This window comes from Rhamphochromis longiceps, linkage group LG18 (genome assembly GCF_057381845.1).
Source record: "Rhamphochromis longiceps isolate RC_006_pf linkage group LG18, R_longiceps_female_GT1.1, whole genome shotgun sequence".
NCBI classification, from domain to species: Eukaryota; Metazoa; Chordata; class Actinopteri; order Cichliformes; family Cichlidae; genus Rhamphochromis; species Rhamphochromis longiceps.
Genome location: NC_140574.1, coordinates 34,727,457 through 34,745,146, shown reverse-complemented (window position 1 = coordinate 34,745,146; position 17,690 = coordinate 34,727,457). Strand labels below are relative to the sequence as shown.

General features: G+C 41.0%; 1 protein-coding gene across 1 annotated transcript; it reads right to left on the bottom strand.

Moving 5' to 3' along the window:
• Positions 1-457: 457 nt before the first annotated feature.
• On the bottom strand, positions 458-17,482 carry cop1 (COP1 E3 ubiquitin ligase). Its single transcript, XM_085389149.1, has 20 exons — positions 16,745-17,482; positions 16,596-16,655; positions 14,874-14,971; positions 11,519-11,583; positions 11,285-11,404; positions 7,664-7,732; positions 7,438-7,497; positions 7,166-7,245; positions 6,836-6,899; positions 6,420-6,534; positions 6,079-6,214; positions 5,807-5,950; positions 5,478-5,586; positions 5,310-5,391; positions 5,097-5,213; positions 4,017-4,134; positions 3,437-3,561; positions 3,153-3,313; positions 2,328-2,372; positions 458-1,471 (listed from the first exon to the last, which is right to left on the bottom strand). Exons 1-20 carry the CDS (start codon positions 17,098-17,100, stop codon positions 1,454-1,456), a joined length of 2,142 nt encoding a protein of 713 aa, XP_085245275.1. The 5' UTR covers positions 17,101-17,482; the 3' UTR covers positions 458-1,453.
• Positions 17,483-17,690: the final 208 nt, after the last annotated feature.

Here is a 17,690-nt window from a genome sequence, read left to right as displayed (position 1 = left end):
CAAGGTGCATGTAAATTTGACATAGAATGAAGTATCTGTATGAATGAAGCATGTTGTACAAAACACTTTGAGTGATCAGATAGAATAGAAAAAGTGCTATATAAGAACCAGTCTATTTACCAGAGCGTCTTTCTTTTGTCGCCCTAATTTATTAAAAAAAAAAAAAGATGCAAAGCCCCATGCTGTAAATGCTTATTTTATAGGACACCAAGGAGAGCGCAATTTTTCAAGGGAATTTAAACAAGAGTTTAAGGGTGCCATTGCATCGATGGCATCTGGAGGAGGACTACAGTGTCCCGAGTCCCAGCACTGACTGAAAAAGCACCTTGTCCATAACCAAGAACGTTTCTTGCAATTCCGATCAACTAACCCATCACAGTTTTATACACAGATCACCTAAAAGAATACAATTATGTCATCATATGGAGAGAGAGAAAAAAAGAACAAACATGCCAAGTGTTTCGAAATAATTTATTCAGTAATACAAATACAAAACACCTCTCTCACTTATCATAAAATAGGCAGGTCTTGCTCCACAGAAACTGACAGCAGTTTGCCTGAAGTTACAATGCAGCTCAGCTCAGATGATACCTACAGTATGTGAAGAACGATTCCATTGCTACTTTAAAAGAACAGATTCTGCAAGGTTTTATTTCCAACAAGCAACCAATAGTTCACCCAAAAAAAAAAAAAAAAAAAGTCCAGTTCTGCACGACACTGCAGACCAGTGCCGGAAGTTACATGAGAGTTGTGATTGCAGACAAAAGCTTTGAGTTTCGTTTTGTTCTGACGGTAAACAGAAATATCAGCACAGAGAGGCGCTTCTCATTTCAGTTCACTCAACTTCTCACGTTCTGCACTCGCAAACCAGAAAAGAAACCAGTGATACGTCTGACAGGATGGAAGTCAGGTTTATTAAAAATGTTTTTCCCCCCCAAATCTGAGAGAATGCAAAAGCTACACAAAAAAGAAAGGTGCAGGGGGCTGGACACTGACAAACAAAAGGAGATTTAAAAGCTTCATTTGAAGATTTTTGCATGTCACTTCGTCTTGTGCTTTGGCCTTTAAAAGGAGGAAATGCATCGCACTTTTAGCGTTTGGCTGGATGTATTCCGGAGAACAGCAGCTTAATTAAAAAGTAAAGGTTTTGATTTGACCTAAAACCATAAAGAGGTGTTCTATTGTAGCCAATAAAACCTCGCTCAAAAGAAACAAAACTGCTTTCTAAAGTCTCTTATTTCACTTTGTGCCCAATAAAACAGCAGCACATCTTCTCCTGCTGGTCCATAGTCTTTGCCGCTGTCCAAAAACATAAGCTCATAAAAAAAAAAGTAAAGAAAAAGAGGAAAAAAATAATAAGAGACAATTTCAGATCTCCAGTTGCTACTCAGCCTGGCAGCCTCCCTGCATCACGAGTCAAAGCTCCAACACCTGCTGAAGGAACTGCACGTCTTCAGACGAGCTCGAGTACCTGTGCAGAGAGAACGCACACCTGTGACCTCTTGTTGTTACGGGAAAAAGCAATGAATTAAAGCTCCTCTCCAACAGCTAAATAATAATAAAACGACAAAAGGCAGAAACCACAAAAATAATTAACATATAGCAGTTGGACTGTATAACGAGGCATTTTTAAAGTTCACCCAGACTAGCGTGGCACATCACTAATGCAGAGCTGAAATCACTGCTACCACACTGCACAGTTCATGAAAATATTACAAAAATAATTTCTTTAGATATATTTTGTGTGTGTACTTTGATTCCAAACAGAAGCCAGTGAGGTGACATTTGGACTTCAAGAGTGGAAGATTAAACACGATTACACAGCAGACAAGCAGGCTTGAATTGGATCAGATGCACAAGGATTTATCTTTATTTGTGAGCGTGTTTAAACAGTTATTCCTAATTCATCCTGGGATATTGCCAGGAATGTGTCTTATGGAGAATCTTAAAGAAATTTGACATTTCTGGTTCAAATTGTCAGTGAGCGTCTACAGCCATCTGCAGAGCACAAAATGAATGCAACAATGAACACAGCAAAATACGACAATATAAACACCAGATCTATATATCCAATCGGATTTTTTGTTTTATTCATGTCTTATTAGTGTTTGGCTTCACACTTTTGTATCCTGATCGCGCTCTTACAAAAGTTTTTTTCTTCAGACGGCCTCATTAAAATACCAGAAATGAGTCAACTAAAAGGACAGAACATGATTACAATGTAAATGTCATGTTTTCAAACAAAGGTCCAGTACCCTCTATGACACCAGTCTGAGTGCTGCAGTAGGCCTGTGCTTGTTGCCGTGTTTTGTACAGATGATACAAACCTTAATTGTTCCTTGACTGTTGGCAGCGATTAATACATTTGACTCCTGAAAAACAAAAGGTAACACTTAGAGCACAGATAGTTAATTACCTACTCAACACAATATTCTGTGTGATCTGAAAACAACAATCCTTTGCAAGAAAGTGTGAGAAACTCCAGATGTATTCTTTCTCAGAGTGTCAGGATTTTAAGGTGTGACTGACACCGTCTCAGTTCTATGACCGCAAACTATGGGTGTGGTGTCCCAACAAAGCAGGCTCTTTGGGTTAGCTGGCTCAACAAAACCTACAACTACACTCACAGATGAAGGCGGGGCAGGGGTAGGCAACTCCAGGCCTCGAGGGCTGGTGTCCTGCAGGTTTTAGATGTGTCCTTGATCCAACACAGCTGGTTTAAATGGCTAAATGACCTCCTCAACATGTCTTGAAGTTCTCCAGAGGCCTGGTAATAAACTAATCATTTGATTCAGTTGTGTTGACCCAGGGTGAGATCTAAAACCTGCAGGACACCAGCCTTCAAAGGCCTGGAGTTGCCCACCCCTGGCCTAAGGGTACAACCCCCAACTAGGTTTTGCAACCTTTGGTTTTAGAACTGAAGAAGGCTCTTGGACGAGAGGTGAAATGTCTTCAAAACCTTAAAAAAAGACCAGTCGCCTTCTCATTTCAAGCTCCTAGGACATTTGTTACCATGGTGATCTAACTAAGGAAAAAGAAAGCCACCTTTTTACCTGACTTGACAGACCTCACTAACCCATTAATATCGCTTTGTAGTGCACCCTTCAAAGTGCAGTCAATGACAATGTTACTGAGTATAGAGGTGAGCTCACTCCATCAGGCAGGGCCCTCCAGCAGACAGCACTGACAAACTCGTTGGTGTCGTCCTCCTTCTTATCCTTGTCCAGAACGCTCTTCACTGTGTCAAACTTGAATGTTAACAGTGTCTTGGAAAGTCCTTTGTAGTACAGATACAGGGAGTTGTTCTCACTGCCTGTACACACACACACAAACACAAGTATTTATGGAATGTAAGCATGTTATCGTTTCTCCCACTGAGGGAGTGATACAACACAGACAATTTGACAGTAATGTCTTCTTTGAAGTAACTGCTCACCACAGGCAACGTAGTCTCCGTTTGAGGCCAGGCCCACAAAGTTCTTCTCGTTGATGTGACCCTTGAAGGAGCGCAGGCAGTGAGGTTTGTTGACATTCCACAGCTTCAGCTGACTGTCCGTCGAACTGAGGACAATAGCGCAGAAAGAAATGATCAATATGGAACCGGTGGGCCTTAGATGATATGGCGTGATAACCCACTGGGGCCAAGTCCAGCATTTTCATTTTATCAGGATTCAAGGATCAGGATTTCTACTCTGTGTGTAGAAAGATTCTCCATTGTTCGGCAGCGGTGCTCGTTTCAGTAATTATGCAAATGTCATTTTTATAACTTGTTTCTTAAATCCAGCTTCACAGACAGAGTTACATCCATGTCAGTTTTTGAGGGCTCCACGATGTAAATTAGCCTTTATACATTTAGTGTTTCATGCTCTCTTTAACCCAGTTTACATTAGACAGCTTCTTTATGATATTATAAGCAGAAAGTACACCGTAACAGGTTTTACAGAATATTTTCCTTTGCAGGAAAAAGAAACCTTTCAGATATTAAATGGAAATGCAAAGCCGACAGATGTACTTACGCAGAAACAATTTCCTCTCCGTTGACGAACTTGGCATAGGAGACGGCCTTCCTGTGGCCTTTGAACACCATGATTGGCTGCTTAGTGTTGCGGAGATCATAGTAGTGAACACAGTGGTCTAAGAGAAGAAAGCAAAGTTTAGCATGTGTTCAGATGGGAAACATGAGGAAAATCGTAGATTAAAACAAGTCTTAGATCAGCTCCATTTAGGAGCCACCACAGCATTTAGAAAAGTGCAGTTAAATTTGGACTTAGTGCAGTTTAAATTCAAATGCAGAATGGCTTTCCATGTCTGCTTGCTTACTTTGATAACCCAGTGCTACTCAAGACACTAAACCATCTACAAGGCCGAGGAGCAGTTTCCTTCTCTAAGCTGAGACGGCTTCGTCGTTGAGACACAGGAAGTTGGATAAAGCCACAGCAAGATACTTCTGGATAACGCTTGTACGCTCTGCTCATCCAGTGTTACAGTGTTTCTGTGTATAACCAAATATTTCTTACAACTTTATATCTCCTTTGGGGGACTAATGAATAAGGTATTCAGCAGTTTTTCTGGACCACAAGAGTCAGTGCCGGGTGAAGAAATGTAGCTGACAACAAAGAAACCACAGTGATGTGAGAGAAAAATCAACAACAACAATACTCCAGGTTTGTCTGGCTGAAGGGAGACAGCTGGGTAGAGTAAAATCTGTTTCCCCCTTATTTAGTCTGAACTTAACTTCTCATAGTAAATACCAACCAAATGCAGGCGGACGTCAGACACTGCACCTTCACATTTAAACCTGCTGCTACACCAGCTTCAATGACACTTGAAGTGTCCTTAGATGCAAGGTTTACACAGTTACAAGGTTTTGGTACAACCTATGCGGTGTAATCAAAAGCTTCTGAGCTGCTTTCGCCCAATGAAAGTCCAGTTCTATGTTTGCACTTGATTTTGGCATTTTGGCAGAGCTTTTCGACATCACCCTGGCTTAAGGTTTAAGAGAATTTTATCTCAAAATCTTTGCTTTTCCACAACCAAGACTAAAGTAACAACAAACAAGATAAATCACACATGAAAATCTTTAATTTCCATCTCACCTGCACAACCGAAGGCCAGATGATATCTGGAGGTTGGGCTGAATTTAACACAGCAGACGTTAGCCTTAGCCTCAATGCTAGCCACTGAATTGTCAAGATTAGTTGACCACAACTTGACTGAAGAAGAAGAAGAAAAGAGCATGCATAAAAAAAAAAAATAAGGGCTGATACATGGTGGGAACATTATTTTTAGATATTGCATCCCTCTCTTACCTTTAGCATCATCAGAACCTGAGGCTAAAAGCTTTGGGTCCATGAGATTGAAGTCTACACTCCAACACCTTTTTTCATGTTCCTGGAAAGGAAGCAGAGGAAACCTTAAAAAGCCATCATTACTAATGTAATGCCTAACGTAATGAAGCTGCGCTCCAAGCATCACACCTGGTAGACTTTGGACCTCTGGCCTGTGAATCCATCCCACAAAATAACAGTTCCCTCATAGTCACTGCTGGCCAGGAGGTTTTTGTGATAACTGCTCCAGCTGATACAGCTGCAAAAGACAACAGGAACTTGAAATATTCGAGTTTGGCGCTGCTTATTTCACTACAAACTAAGTTATCATTTCTTTTCATGAACTGTATGATTAGTTTTTTTACAGTCACAATTTTGGAAAAAAGCATCCTGTAGATTTTGGATCCATACACGTGACTCAACATGTGGATTACCAAGAGATCAGCATTAGAGGAAATGCATTTATCAGTTTCCTTCACCTGATTTTGGAATTGCAAGTCATTTCGTTGACAGGGTAGTGGATGTCCACTGCATCCTGGATCACAGTGCCGTACTCAAACACCTTGATCTTTTTGGTTACGCCAGCGATGGCAAAGTAGTCACAGTCTCGGTCAAACTCAATACTGAAACAAAGGAAAATACGGTCAAAGACAGTGACTGGGCTCATCACACACACGGTAAAATGTCACGAAACAACTAAAAGATGATGTCCGGTCATACGTAAATCAAACGTTTCTTTTTTTTTTTATACCTAGACACGATACTGGAGCCATTATAGAGGTCACTGGCGTATGACAGGGTGGCCAGCGGCCGCACAGAGTTATAGCGAGTGAACTTTGACAAACACTCCATGAAATCATCCAGCTGATTCAGGTTCCTGCCCTCATCTGAAAACAACACGCACACAGTTAACACAGCATTTGTGAATTATACACATTGTGGAAAAAAACCAAATGGAGTCGTTGCCCATAACTAAGAGCTTAAACACAGATGCCCTGCTTTAAGAAATAATACCAGTTTTCCAACTGTGTGCAAATGAAAACGCCATAAAAATGATCTGACCACAGCAGTCTAAACCCTCAACAACAGCACCTGTGATGCGGGACATTTTGCTGGAGAAGTAGCACTGCTCTAGATCCTCAAAATGAGCTGTGAGCCTCTTTCTTCTTGATGCCAGGGTGCTGTTGTACCAGGTCTGACGTTTTCCCTGAGGAAACAGTCCCAAGAGCAAAGTGAAGGCAGTGCCAGAAACCTCAGAGTGTATTTATAATTTTCCTCCAAATACATTTGTGTTAAAAAGCTACATCTAAACGTGACAGGCCCCCTTATTAAAATGCACCAGCCATTTCCAGCTCCAGATATTAAAGCTTTGCTGGATTTACAGTTATAACCCCAGTAAAATGATCTTTTACTGGGCCTTGGTGCAGCCCGTTACGTCATCCTGTCTGAAACAGTTTTTACTCCAAGCTAATTTGTTTTTTTTAAATAAATAAATCTCTCCGCTGTACCTGGGCTGCTCCACCAAATCCTGGAGGCTGGTTGTAGTCGGGTTGGTCTATAATACTACTGCAACTGCTCAACACAGAAACAAACACACAAGACGTGGAGTAAGTCACACCACACAGCGACTGCTGAAGCCTCTGGCATCTCGACTGTATGCACTGGCTTTGTTCCACACAGACAAAGCAGCCGTTGTAGAGCAAGAGGCAAAACGTTTTCGTGAGCAAGCACACATCTGTGCTCGTAACGAGCTCCTGTTTTGGTAAACGAACAAGGTGAATATGGTGTTATTATGTTCTGCATAGACACATTTATTATGCGGCAGACATCAGCATTACCTGGGTGCTGGAGAGGGAGCTTCCACATTAGGCACAGTACACTCAGCCTCCATCACAGGAGAGTACAGCCCACTCATTTCCTGGAAAATGACACCAACATAACTTGTTTGTCCATCTCAAGCTGTGATGATGAGCGGCCCCAGGGTTTTGTGATTTCACAGCATAATATGTTTTTATAATCATGCATTCTGTTCCCCCGTATTTTCGCAAGAGAACATGTGAATGAGGGCACAGCAATCCATCTTTGGACTGCGCTTTGTCAGTTTACCTACCTCAACACGTTTGATGTCTTCTTCGAGGAAGTTGAGCTCTTTCTGCAGTTGCTCTAGTTGCTGCCAACAAAACCAAAAACACAACTGAACGCGCTTGCCTTTGTTAACACCTACAAACACTTAACGAGTTCTGGTGGACTGACACAAAGCTGGGTGTCAGCCATTACAAATACTGCTCTTTTCTCAGCACCGTGTCAGCTTTGTGTGGGAAATTTGTGCAGCGTACCTCTCTCTTGTTTCTCCTGGCTTCTTTAAGGAACTCCATGAGGATCTGTCTCTGAGCTGCCTGGGATTCCTAGTGGAGATATGGACAGCTTACATAATCAAGTATTACTTGAAATCACAGAATAGTTTTGCTGATCTGCTGAAAAGACACTCGAGATATCATTTGTTCTCAGTTCAACACTAGCTTTCATCCTCAGAAAAGCACAAAATAATAACAGTAGTTCTAAAGCTTGTGATTTATCATTTTAGTTGTACTTTCGTCTCTGGCTTTACTTCCATCCCAGCTACAGGAAATGAAAGCAGTGCTGTGCAGAACGGGGAAGGATCCTGTCATGAAAAGGTTCACACAAACAAACTACTCCGGCCAGTGAATGCAGCTTGTTTTGGTGAATATGCTGTCGTTCAACTAAATTCTCACCCGTGTTTCCACAACTGTGGACTAGCCCAAAGCTAATGTTTACATTTAACTTTAACTTGGCGTTAGCAACAAATTACCTGATCGACTCCTCCCCCTCCCAAAAAAAGCCCACAGTCACATTGAGCATTTCTTTTCCTTCTTTAAGTGCACTGCAAAAAAAAGACTCCACACTATGCAGCAGGTTGCACATCACACCTCAGCAGCCAACAATGCTCGACTGGCAGTCACACTGTCACTGTGTGTTTTAGTATATTATAAGCTGTGCTTTAATTTCAATTTTAACTTTGGCTCATCTTGTCACTGAAACAACACAAACAACAACTTCAGTGCCAGAATCTTTTTTTGCAGCGATTCCCTTACTTTGACTTTCAGCACGTTCTCCTTATTTTTAGCTTCTTATCAAAATGCAGTGTGGATGACTTAGTTCAATCATTTACTTTCTATAATTAAAAGAAAATGTGCTTAAATAAATATAAGTCTGTTAAAATCTTAGACTTTAACCAATGTTTTACCAAGCGACCCTGTTAAATATCTGTCATTTCACCAACCAACTATCTATCTATATTTTTGTAATATATCTATCTATATCTATATATTAAAGTAAAGAAATGATACCATTTTCCAAAAAAACGTAAGCTGATACATCTGTGATAGAATATTTTAACAACTTTAAACACTTCAGGCTTCGAGTGTGAACATATCAGAATTGAGTTTTATATTCATTTGAATATTTAACCATTTTTGATCCAAACACTGTGGTAAACTCTTTCCTCTGGTTAACCTTCAATCGAACCATGAAAATGCTCAAGAACACCAAACCTAAGGGTCTCTGGCTGTTGGGCAAATACTGATGACAACTGTGTTCTTTGAAAGCATGTCATAGGTTTCAGATGGAGATAATATCTGACTATTTCTATTCAATTCTACTTAATCTTCAATGAAAACCAAAGAGTAGCTCCAAAGCAAACATCTCAAGGACTGAAAAGCACCACCACACCCACACTGACTGATGCTGACATTTAAGACGGAGACTAAGATTCACTGACGATTAAATCTAACATGTTGATGTTTTTTGGATTATATTTAAGGTTTGGATAGCTGAGTAACAACAGTAAACACGAGAGGAATACTAACAAAACATCAAAAATACACAGTTAAGTGGCAGGGACCTAAATTTGACTGATATGAAATATCTACATGGACTCCAAAACTGGTAAATCAGAACTGATTAAATAAGAAGAATGACAGGCTAAACAAAAACAAGCCCAATCAGATATGAAATATGTCCAGAGGCAAATTATCACACACATGCTAACAATCAATCAGCAATGAGTGTATACAGAATAAGCAGCAAGGCAAAGGAAGACCATTAACTATATACAATATCACAGCTAACTATGGAGCCCTTATTTCTGAACTAGCTTGGACAGACACCAATTAGCTGAATTACTGGGCTAGCTCTTGTGTGAGTCTGTCTGCTTGTATGACAGTCAAACAGTGACACACGGCATGTGTTTGTGTGAAAAAGAAACAGAAAGACGAGCATGTGCTTGACAGCGAGAAAGCTCAAGGCGTCGTGTAGCGCCATCTGAAAATCTGAAAGACGTGTTTGTAGCATCCATACTTGCAATTCAAAGGCTCCCATTTCAAAACTGGTCTGGATTTTACATCTCATCATCAATGCAAGTCTTAGATAGCGCTGATGAAATCTAAGGATGTAAAGTCCTACTTCTCTTTTTATGTCACGTAAACTGACAAAAAAAAAAAAAAAAAAAAGGATGTGTGAAACTGCCCAGAAACCTTCTGACAAAAGCAACATCTTTACCATTGCTACCAGTGCTATATACACATACAATGCCTGATTTATTATCAACATCTGAAGTCTAACGCAACCCAAAAGAACTTCTTTGTGCCAGGAAGTCTGACAGAGTGACGCATTTAATGTGATGGACATCCTGCTGTATTGGAGCGCTTTGAGGGGTCCAGAAAAGCGCTATATAAATGCAATCCATTATTATTATTATTATTAATATTAAATGTTTGTCACATTCTGTAAGAGGGAACACCTCAATAGTGCGGTCTGATACAATGATGACCTCGACAGCAAACACATTATTGTGTCATCAGAAACTCAGAATATTACACAACTTCTGTTTGTTTCAGATTAAATGGATCAGAACCCACTGCCTCCAAAACAACAAGGTCTTAACTGGACGTCATAAATTTCATTTGTTGTCTTTCCAGAACAAAAAGTGGACATTCAGTGGATATTAAAACATTTCCATTATGTTTTATATTACTGATTGTTTTCCACTGTGACAACCTTGTGATAACATTTAAAGAATAAATTTAGAAAACTTGTAAAAGGATTAACAAGCTATCAGCAAAACATCACTTTGACTTTTAATTGAAATAATTATCCATCCATTTTCTTCCACTTATCCGGGGCCGGGTCGCGGGGGCAGCAGCCTAAGCAGAGAAGCCCCGACCTCCCTCTCCCCAGCCACCTCCTCCAGCTTGTCCATGGCAACACCAAGGTGTTCCCAGGCCAGAGAGATATAATCTCTCCAGCGTGTCCTGGGTCTGCCCCGGGGACTCCTCCTGGTGGGACATGCCCGGAAAACCTCGCCCAGGAGGCATCCTTGTCAGATGCCCGAACCTCCTCAACTGGCTCCTTTCGATGTGGAGCAGCAGCTGCTCTACTCTGAGCCCCTCCCGAATGGCCGAACCTCTCACCCTATCTCTAAGGGAGGCCAGCCGCCCTTCGGAGGAAGCTCATTTCTGCCGCTTGTATTCGCGATCTTGTTCTTTCGGTCACTACCCACAGCTCGTGGCCATAGGTGAGCGTAGGGACGTAGATCAACCGGTAAATTGAGAGCTTCGCTTTTACACTGAGCTCTCTCTTCACCACAACAGACCAGTACAGTGCTGAAATAATTAACCCTTTGTAATTCTGTCTCTTCACTGCATCTTGTGCATTTTTCACTGAAACCTACAAGATCTATATCTACAAGCTCTGATCATGTGATCAGTTTCATGACTTAATAGCCATTAATTATGAACCTCCTCGGTTTGCACGGATTGCATTAACAAACTTTACATCATTTTAAAGAAAAAAAACCCTCCACTGAAACCCATGAAAAGCTAAAGAGCTAAAAGAGTGAAACAAAAACAAAGAAATGCACAGATCAGCCTCTCACTTACCGCTTCCAGCTGCTTCTTCTTCTGAAGCAGCAGCTCGAGCATCAGGTTGACATTTGCCAGGTCCAAGTTCTCCTGATCAGGACTCAAAACATCCTGGAAGACCTGCCACCGAGACCCATTCTGAAGGTCAGAGACACTGATCAGTTACAAGTAACAAAACATATTTTTAAGATGCTTGACATCTTAACAAGGAGAGAAAGAAATGAAATCAGTTTCAGAACATGCTGTACTCACTGGATGATCTAACTTTAGCCTCTTCTCTTCTGACCTCTGTTTTTGTTTAAGGATCAGTTCATTTACTGGGATGTGGTGAGGCGGGACAGAGGAAGTTGTAGACAAGGGATAAATAAGAGAGGAGAACCGGTGGAGTAAGTATATGACAAAGAAAAAGACATTGTCACAGCTAAGGAACAACACATTTTACTTGTGATGAATAAAAGAAAAGTGGCAGCGACATCTAGGGCTGGGCCATATTATACCGTTCACGGTAATACCGGTATAATGTTAGGCAACGATAGGAAAATGAAATATCGCGATAGAATGGGAGTAAAACGCGCATGCGCAATGCCTTTGTTTTCATACGCACATGGCCGATTGTTGAGTGAAACAGATGAACCAGAATTGGTTTGTAAAAATGGTGCAACTTCAGTGATGTGAAACTGGTTTGGCGTTTGTCCGTCAGATACACAACAAAGCACATTTTTTTGCAGAACATGCAAGCGGCCGTCGTTATTGTCGTATTTGTCGGACTAAGATGCTCTTAAATCTGGGAGTAATCTGGGTCCTAAACTCCGTATGCTTCAGGTCAAACAACACTGCAGCATCACTGAGAGTAGGGCTGCCATGATTAGTCGACTAGTCACGATTACGTCGACTATCAAAATCGTCGACGGCTGATTTAATAGTCGACGCATCGTTTGAAGCTTTGTAAGATCACAAAAGACGCAGGAATAAGTAGCAGGATTTAAGAGTGTAATAACGGACTGAAACAGAAGATGGCAGCACTGCATGTACAAGGATGCCAGCTGTCACTACCCGATCCGTACCGGAAACCCGATCGGTACCCCGCATGCGCAAATCTTACGTCACTTCCTCTCTTTGCCAACATTGCGACATTCAATATATTTGAATGATACCGTTAGCGCCCAGTTAGCTCCTAGCATTTCTCAACAGCTCTGCCTCCTTTTCGACTGCCCGGGACATTTAAACAATGGATAATCCGTATACAAAGAAATTCATGCTTTTCTCCTCAACAGAGAGTGTCCCCCGATTGAGCAACAGCGCCGTAAAATAAGAAGAATGGCGCCTAATTATAGAGTTAATAATGCAGACTTTGTAATATCTCACGTGTAGATTCATCAGCCAGATTAAGTGTTTACAGTTTGTTTACAGTTTTTTTTTTTTACAGTTTCTTAATTGACAGTGATAGCGCACATCATCATCACTATTCCAACAATCCTCTCCTCACAGACAAGCATAAACACACTCGACTATCGCTAAATCAGATTTAACACACGTTTGTAATGACGATAATTCAGTTTATAATAGGGTTTATTCGCTCAGTCAGCAGGTGGCGGTATCCTCGTACACTGGGGAGTAAACTGCCATTAAACGAACAGAAGAAGAAGAAAACATCTGCACATGCGCTGTACGGATCGGGTAGACCCGATTTGTACGGTCAGACTTTACACATGCGCAGTAAGGATTGGAGAGTTTTTGTCTACATTGTACTGAAATGCTTCATTATTGCAAACATTTTAAGATATACTTGTTATTCTTAACATCTTAACAGATACTCTGACCCATAACTATCGTAAAACGCTACGACCGGAAGTAGAAACCTTTCGTGCATGCGGGGTACCGATCGGGTTTCCGGTACGGATCGGGTAGTGACACCAGCTGCCGTTAAACCCCGAAGAAGAAGAAGAAGCAGTGTCCCAGAATTCATAGCGCAGCCCAGCTCAGTTTCCAACAATGGCGGCAGCTAGTTAGTTTTAATGTTACTCTTATTATTCTTTCTGGGTCACAAAATAAACGTTTCACATATTTTCAGGCGAGAATGTAGCTGTGTAAACTTCAAATATCTGCTCAGTTTATCAAGACACCACATATTTTCAAAAGTGCTCCGACGTTTTCGGAGACGTCTGTTACCCACTAGCTCGATAGCTAGCCGGGGGCTAGGTTCACTAGAGCCGTGAGAACACCGGACTCCCCGCAAATCGTTTTCAAACCCACCGCCGTCTTTCGCTACTCAGGTTAAACATGATATGAGTCACTCAGATAACTTAAAATGTTATTGTTTGGCTTTTTTCAGTGTTTTATTTGTTCCTGAGTAAATCGGTTTAGCTGAGATTAAAGTTATAGTTTTTGCACAGCTGAATAAACGTCAAGCAGACAGCTGATTATCAGAAGTGTGAGATGCTGGAGAATATACTCCGGTGTCCTGTTATAGTTCAGATAGCAAGGAGTTTATTAAACTTCACCGAAACAATCTGCAAATTTCATTAAAATTTAATAAACTATCATCCTGTCTTTATTGTTAGTTAGCACAGACCTGAAACACTTAAAGCTGTAAGCTAATGATAGTTATATAAGAGCAGATGCTGCTGGTGCAATAAGCTGTACGTTTTACGTCCAATGGATGATGATCTGATTAGTCGACTAATCGCAAAAATAATCGGTGACTAGTCGACTATCAAAATAATCGTTTGTGGCAGCCCTAACTGAGAGTTAAAAACTGTAAATTCTTTCATCTTTAATAAAACGATCAGCATTGCTGCTTTACCAGGTGTAACTATGAAGTTTAACTTCCAGGCACAGCCCGAAGAGGAGACATGGGCCCATCCTCCCGCAGGCCCACCACCCGCAGGAGGCGCCATAGGGGTCGGGTGCATTGTGTGCCGGGTGGCGGCCAGGAGCGGAGGCCCTGGCGGACTGACCCCCGGCTGCCAAGACTGGCAATAGGGACATTAATGAATCAATGGTACAGAAGTGGAGGAAGCAAGAATGAGTTTAATAAAGTTTGATTTATCTGACTTCTTTGTTTCGCTTAATGTGCCTTATAATCCCGTGCACCTTATGGTCCGAAAAATGCGTACTGCACACTGCAGTTTAATGTGGAAGGTTGTCTTTTTGCGCTAGTAATGTTGTGGAGTTGTATTTTGTCTCGCATCAATTATATCGTCAGTTACATCGTTATCGCAAATTTTCAAATATATATCGTGATAAATATTTTTGGCCATATCGCCCTGCTCTAGCGACATCTTTATCATCATGCATTTAAATACCTACACAAAGTGTTTCCTTAGATTTTTGTTTGGCCCATTTATGACAAAAAACTTTCAATTTTGACTTCATTCAAATACAAAAGTCTCATTTTAGTACTGATTATGAGCTAAAGACAAATCAATTCAAATATTGTGATTTTAAAAACCATGAAGTGCAAAATTGCCATAACAGCTACATTTTAATGTCCAAGTTAAAATGAAAAGCTCTGAGAAAAATGATTCGTTTAGGAGCTGATCATCTGACTGTTAGAAAAAACCAAAACATAACAAAACAAAAAACCCCTCCAATTCAAAATACCCACCAAGAAAGTTTGGGTAGACCTGATCCACATTATCGATAATATAGTTACACTTGGGACATCTGTTGCTGTCCTCCAGACTCTGGCGGATACACTTGAAACTGCAGGATGGAGAGAGAACAGATAAATATTATGGATATATCCAGCTCCACATTTCAATCCAAGATCTTACAAGATTAGCTTTAAATGATTCATAGTCAAAATAATCTTTATTCATCCCATACTGGGTCTTCTTTTGATTATATGTGACCTTCAAAAACAGGTTTGATCAAAGCCAGTGCTCTGATCCTGTTAAGGATATCTGCTCACACCGACATCACCAGAGAGTAGACAAACTATCTCAAACTGAGGCATAACTTGCTAATGCGCTGATCTTATTACTTGGATCTTTGGTCATGTTTATTATGAGCATTGAAAAACAAGAAATGAGAATTACTGAAAGCAAACACAACAGGCATAAAGAACACTGAGCCAACTGTGGATTACCAGTAATCACGTTAAGCTTTCCCATAACTTTGCTGAAGAGTCTACAGGCTTATATTCAGCTTTAAACCATTTACTGTCATTAAAAACTTGTTCATATTTTTGCTGTTTGGGGTTTTTTGTTTTTAGATTACTACAACCAGCTTTGCAGTTCAATACTGACAGTCACACTGTCACTGTGTTTTAGTATATTATAGAGCTGCGCTTTAAATTCAATTTTGGCTCATCTTGTCATTGAAACAACATAACCGAGATGAAATTACCTCTGTGCCAGAATCTGTTGTGCAGTAATTCCCTTACTTTGACTTTCAGCACACAACCTTTTCCTTTTTGCTTCTTATCAAAATGCAGTGTGGATGACTTAGTTCAATCATTTACTTTCTATAATTAAAAGAAAATGTGCTTAAATAAAATATAAGTCTCTTCTATTTTAGACTAAATTAAATATCCGTCATTTCATTATCGATCAAAATAACTAGGATTTTTGCCAAAAAATAACACTATTTCCAGTAGATTTTACTGATTCTGGTGGCAAAAAGCCATTGTGCTTACTTTTTTGACGTTAGCCTAATGAATCCTGATTAATTGTCTGTGCAAAACAAACAGAAAGCCTTTACAGGCTTTCCACATTAGTGAAAAGTTGAATTCAGGGTTCATTTTCGCCTTGAATACAAAACAATATTGGTGGCCTCCTCTAAAGGAAAATTACCAGGATTATAAATTAGTTGGACATGTTTTAACCCTGAGCTTGCTTTTACTTATTGAACTCCCAAACTAAAACGCAGAAATGTACACCAAACAGACTCACTGCTTTAACCAATCTTGCCTTTGCAAGATTTCGAGTCAGAAAAACTCTTGGGTCTGACCAGAGCAGAAGTGAGGCTTGCCTGGTGTGCAGAACTTGGATTGTCATGGGTTTGATGTTGCTATTAAAATATAGCAACACTGATGTGACGGACAGGACTACTTGGAACTTCCTCTAGAAGCCCATCTGTAACATTAAAACATGCCCAAACAATAAAACAAAATTCAAGAACAAAAATACTAAAAAATAAATAAATAAAAAACCGTCATAAGTTTTTTTAAGTAATCAGCTGTAAGTATGGATGGCCGCAGAGTGCATGGCTTTTTTGTTAAAGAGAACTTCGTTCCTTCAGTCTGTGACATTTGTTGCTCTACAGCATTTGGGACACTGTCGAATACTTTGCTGTGCGTAACTCTCTCTGCAACACAAACACTCACCAAAAACTGTGCCCGCACTTCGTCATGTGTGCCTCGTCTATCATTTCGAAGCAAATGGGACTGAAAAACAAGCAGAAGCCCGGGTCATCGTGCAGCTCTCAAACTTTTACGGAACTCACCCCAAAGCTCGAGTGCAATACAAAACTAACCAGACGAAGTCGTTGCTTTTATCTTCGTATGAATTCAAGAGACCGTTGTACAGTGGTGCCTGATGCAGGGATCTCTTTCTGTTACCAGAGGACGCAGACGGTCTGCTGAGAGAAGCTAAGCCGCCCCGGGCTGACGGCACGGCGGCCAGAGTTGGCACTGACAGGCCGCCCTCTCCGGCCGCTGCAAGGGTCCGTGAGGGCACAACGTTTCCAGAAGTGCTCCCATTACTTGTGGGAGCGCTGCTGCCACCGCCACCGTTTGTATTCCCAGTGCCTCCTGTACTACTGCTGCTACTTGTGCTGGGCACTGAACTCGCCCCAGCAGCGCTTTGCTGTGGCCGGTTGCTTGACATCATACAAGGCCGACTAGAAACTCCCCAAATCCGCTGCGTTGCTATTCAAAGCATCCGGAAAGAGCAGCTATTTGGCTACTTTAGCAGATTTGCTAGCTAGCTGGTTTGCTTATGTGCTAACATCCTGGGAGAAATACAAGAATGGCCAAACATCCAGCGGAGAGAAAAAAAGGTTGGCCGTCGTTGTCTGGTTCAACGTTTGTCACTAGCAGCGAATTCCAAGAGCGCTGGAATCTAAAGAGAAAAACAGACACGAACACTGTAACGGCCAACAAAATAAGAACGGCTGCACTGTTCAGAAGATTATCCGGCTAGCTACTGTTAGCAACAGAGAGAAATCTCTTGAGTTTCCTCGATTACTCCGGTAGCCGCAAAACTTCTTGTTTTAAATTATCGCCCCCTAGCGAGAAGGAGTTAAACCGCGCTGGTGGAAATGTACACTTCAGGGAATTATCGACTCAGGAAAAAAAGAGCACAGCTTTTAATTTGGCTTTCAGTATACCAATCCTAGTCTCTATAACTGTTTTAATGCTTACATCATTTGTACGTTTAAGTAGTATCATAAAGGATATAGTCCTATGACCCATGCCATG

Excerpts from the sequence above, each read along its gene's own strand:
- cop1 (XM_085389149.1), bottom strand. The coding sequence starts at position 17,100 with ATGATGTCAAGCAACCGGCCACAGCAAAGCGCTGCTGGGGCGAGTTCA. Across the intron at positions 16,656-16,744 it reads AAAAGCAACGACTTCGTCTG|TCCCATTTGCTTCGAAATGA; the intron begins GTTAGTTTTGTA and ends CTTGTTTTTCAG. Across the intron at positions 7,246-7,437 it reads AAGACATCAAACGTGTTGAG|GAAATGAGTGGGCTGTACTC; the intron begins GTAGGTAAACTG and ends GTCATTTTCCAG.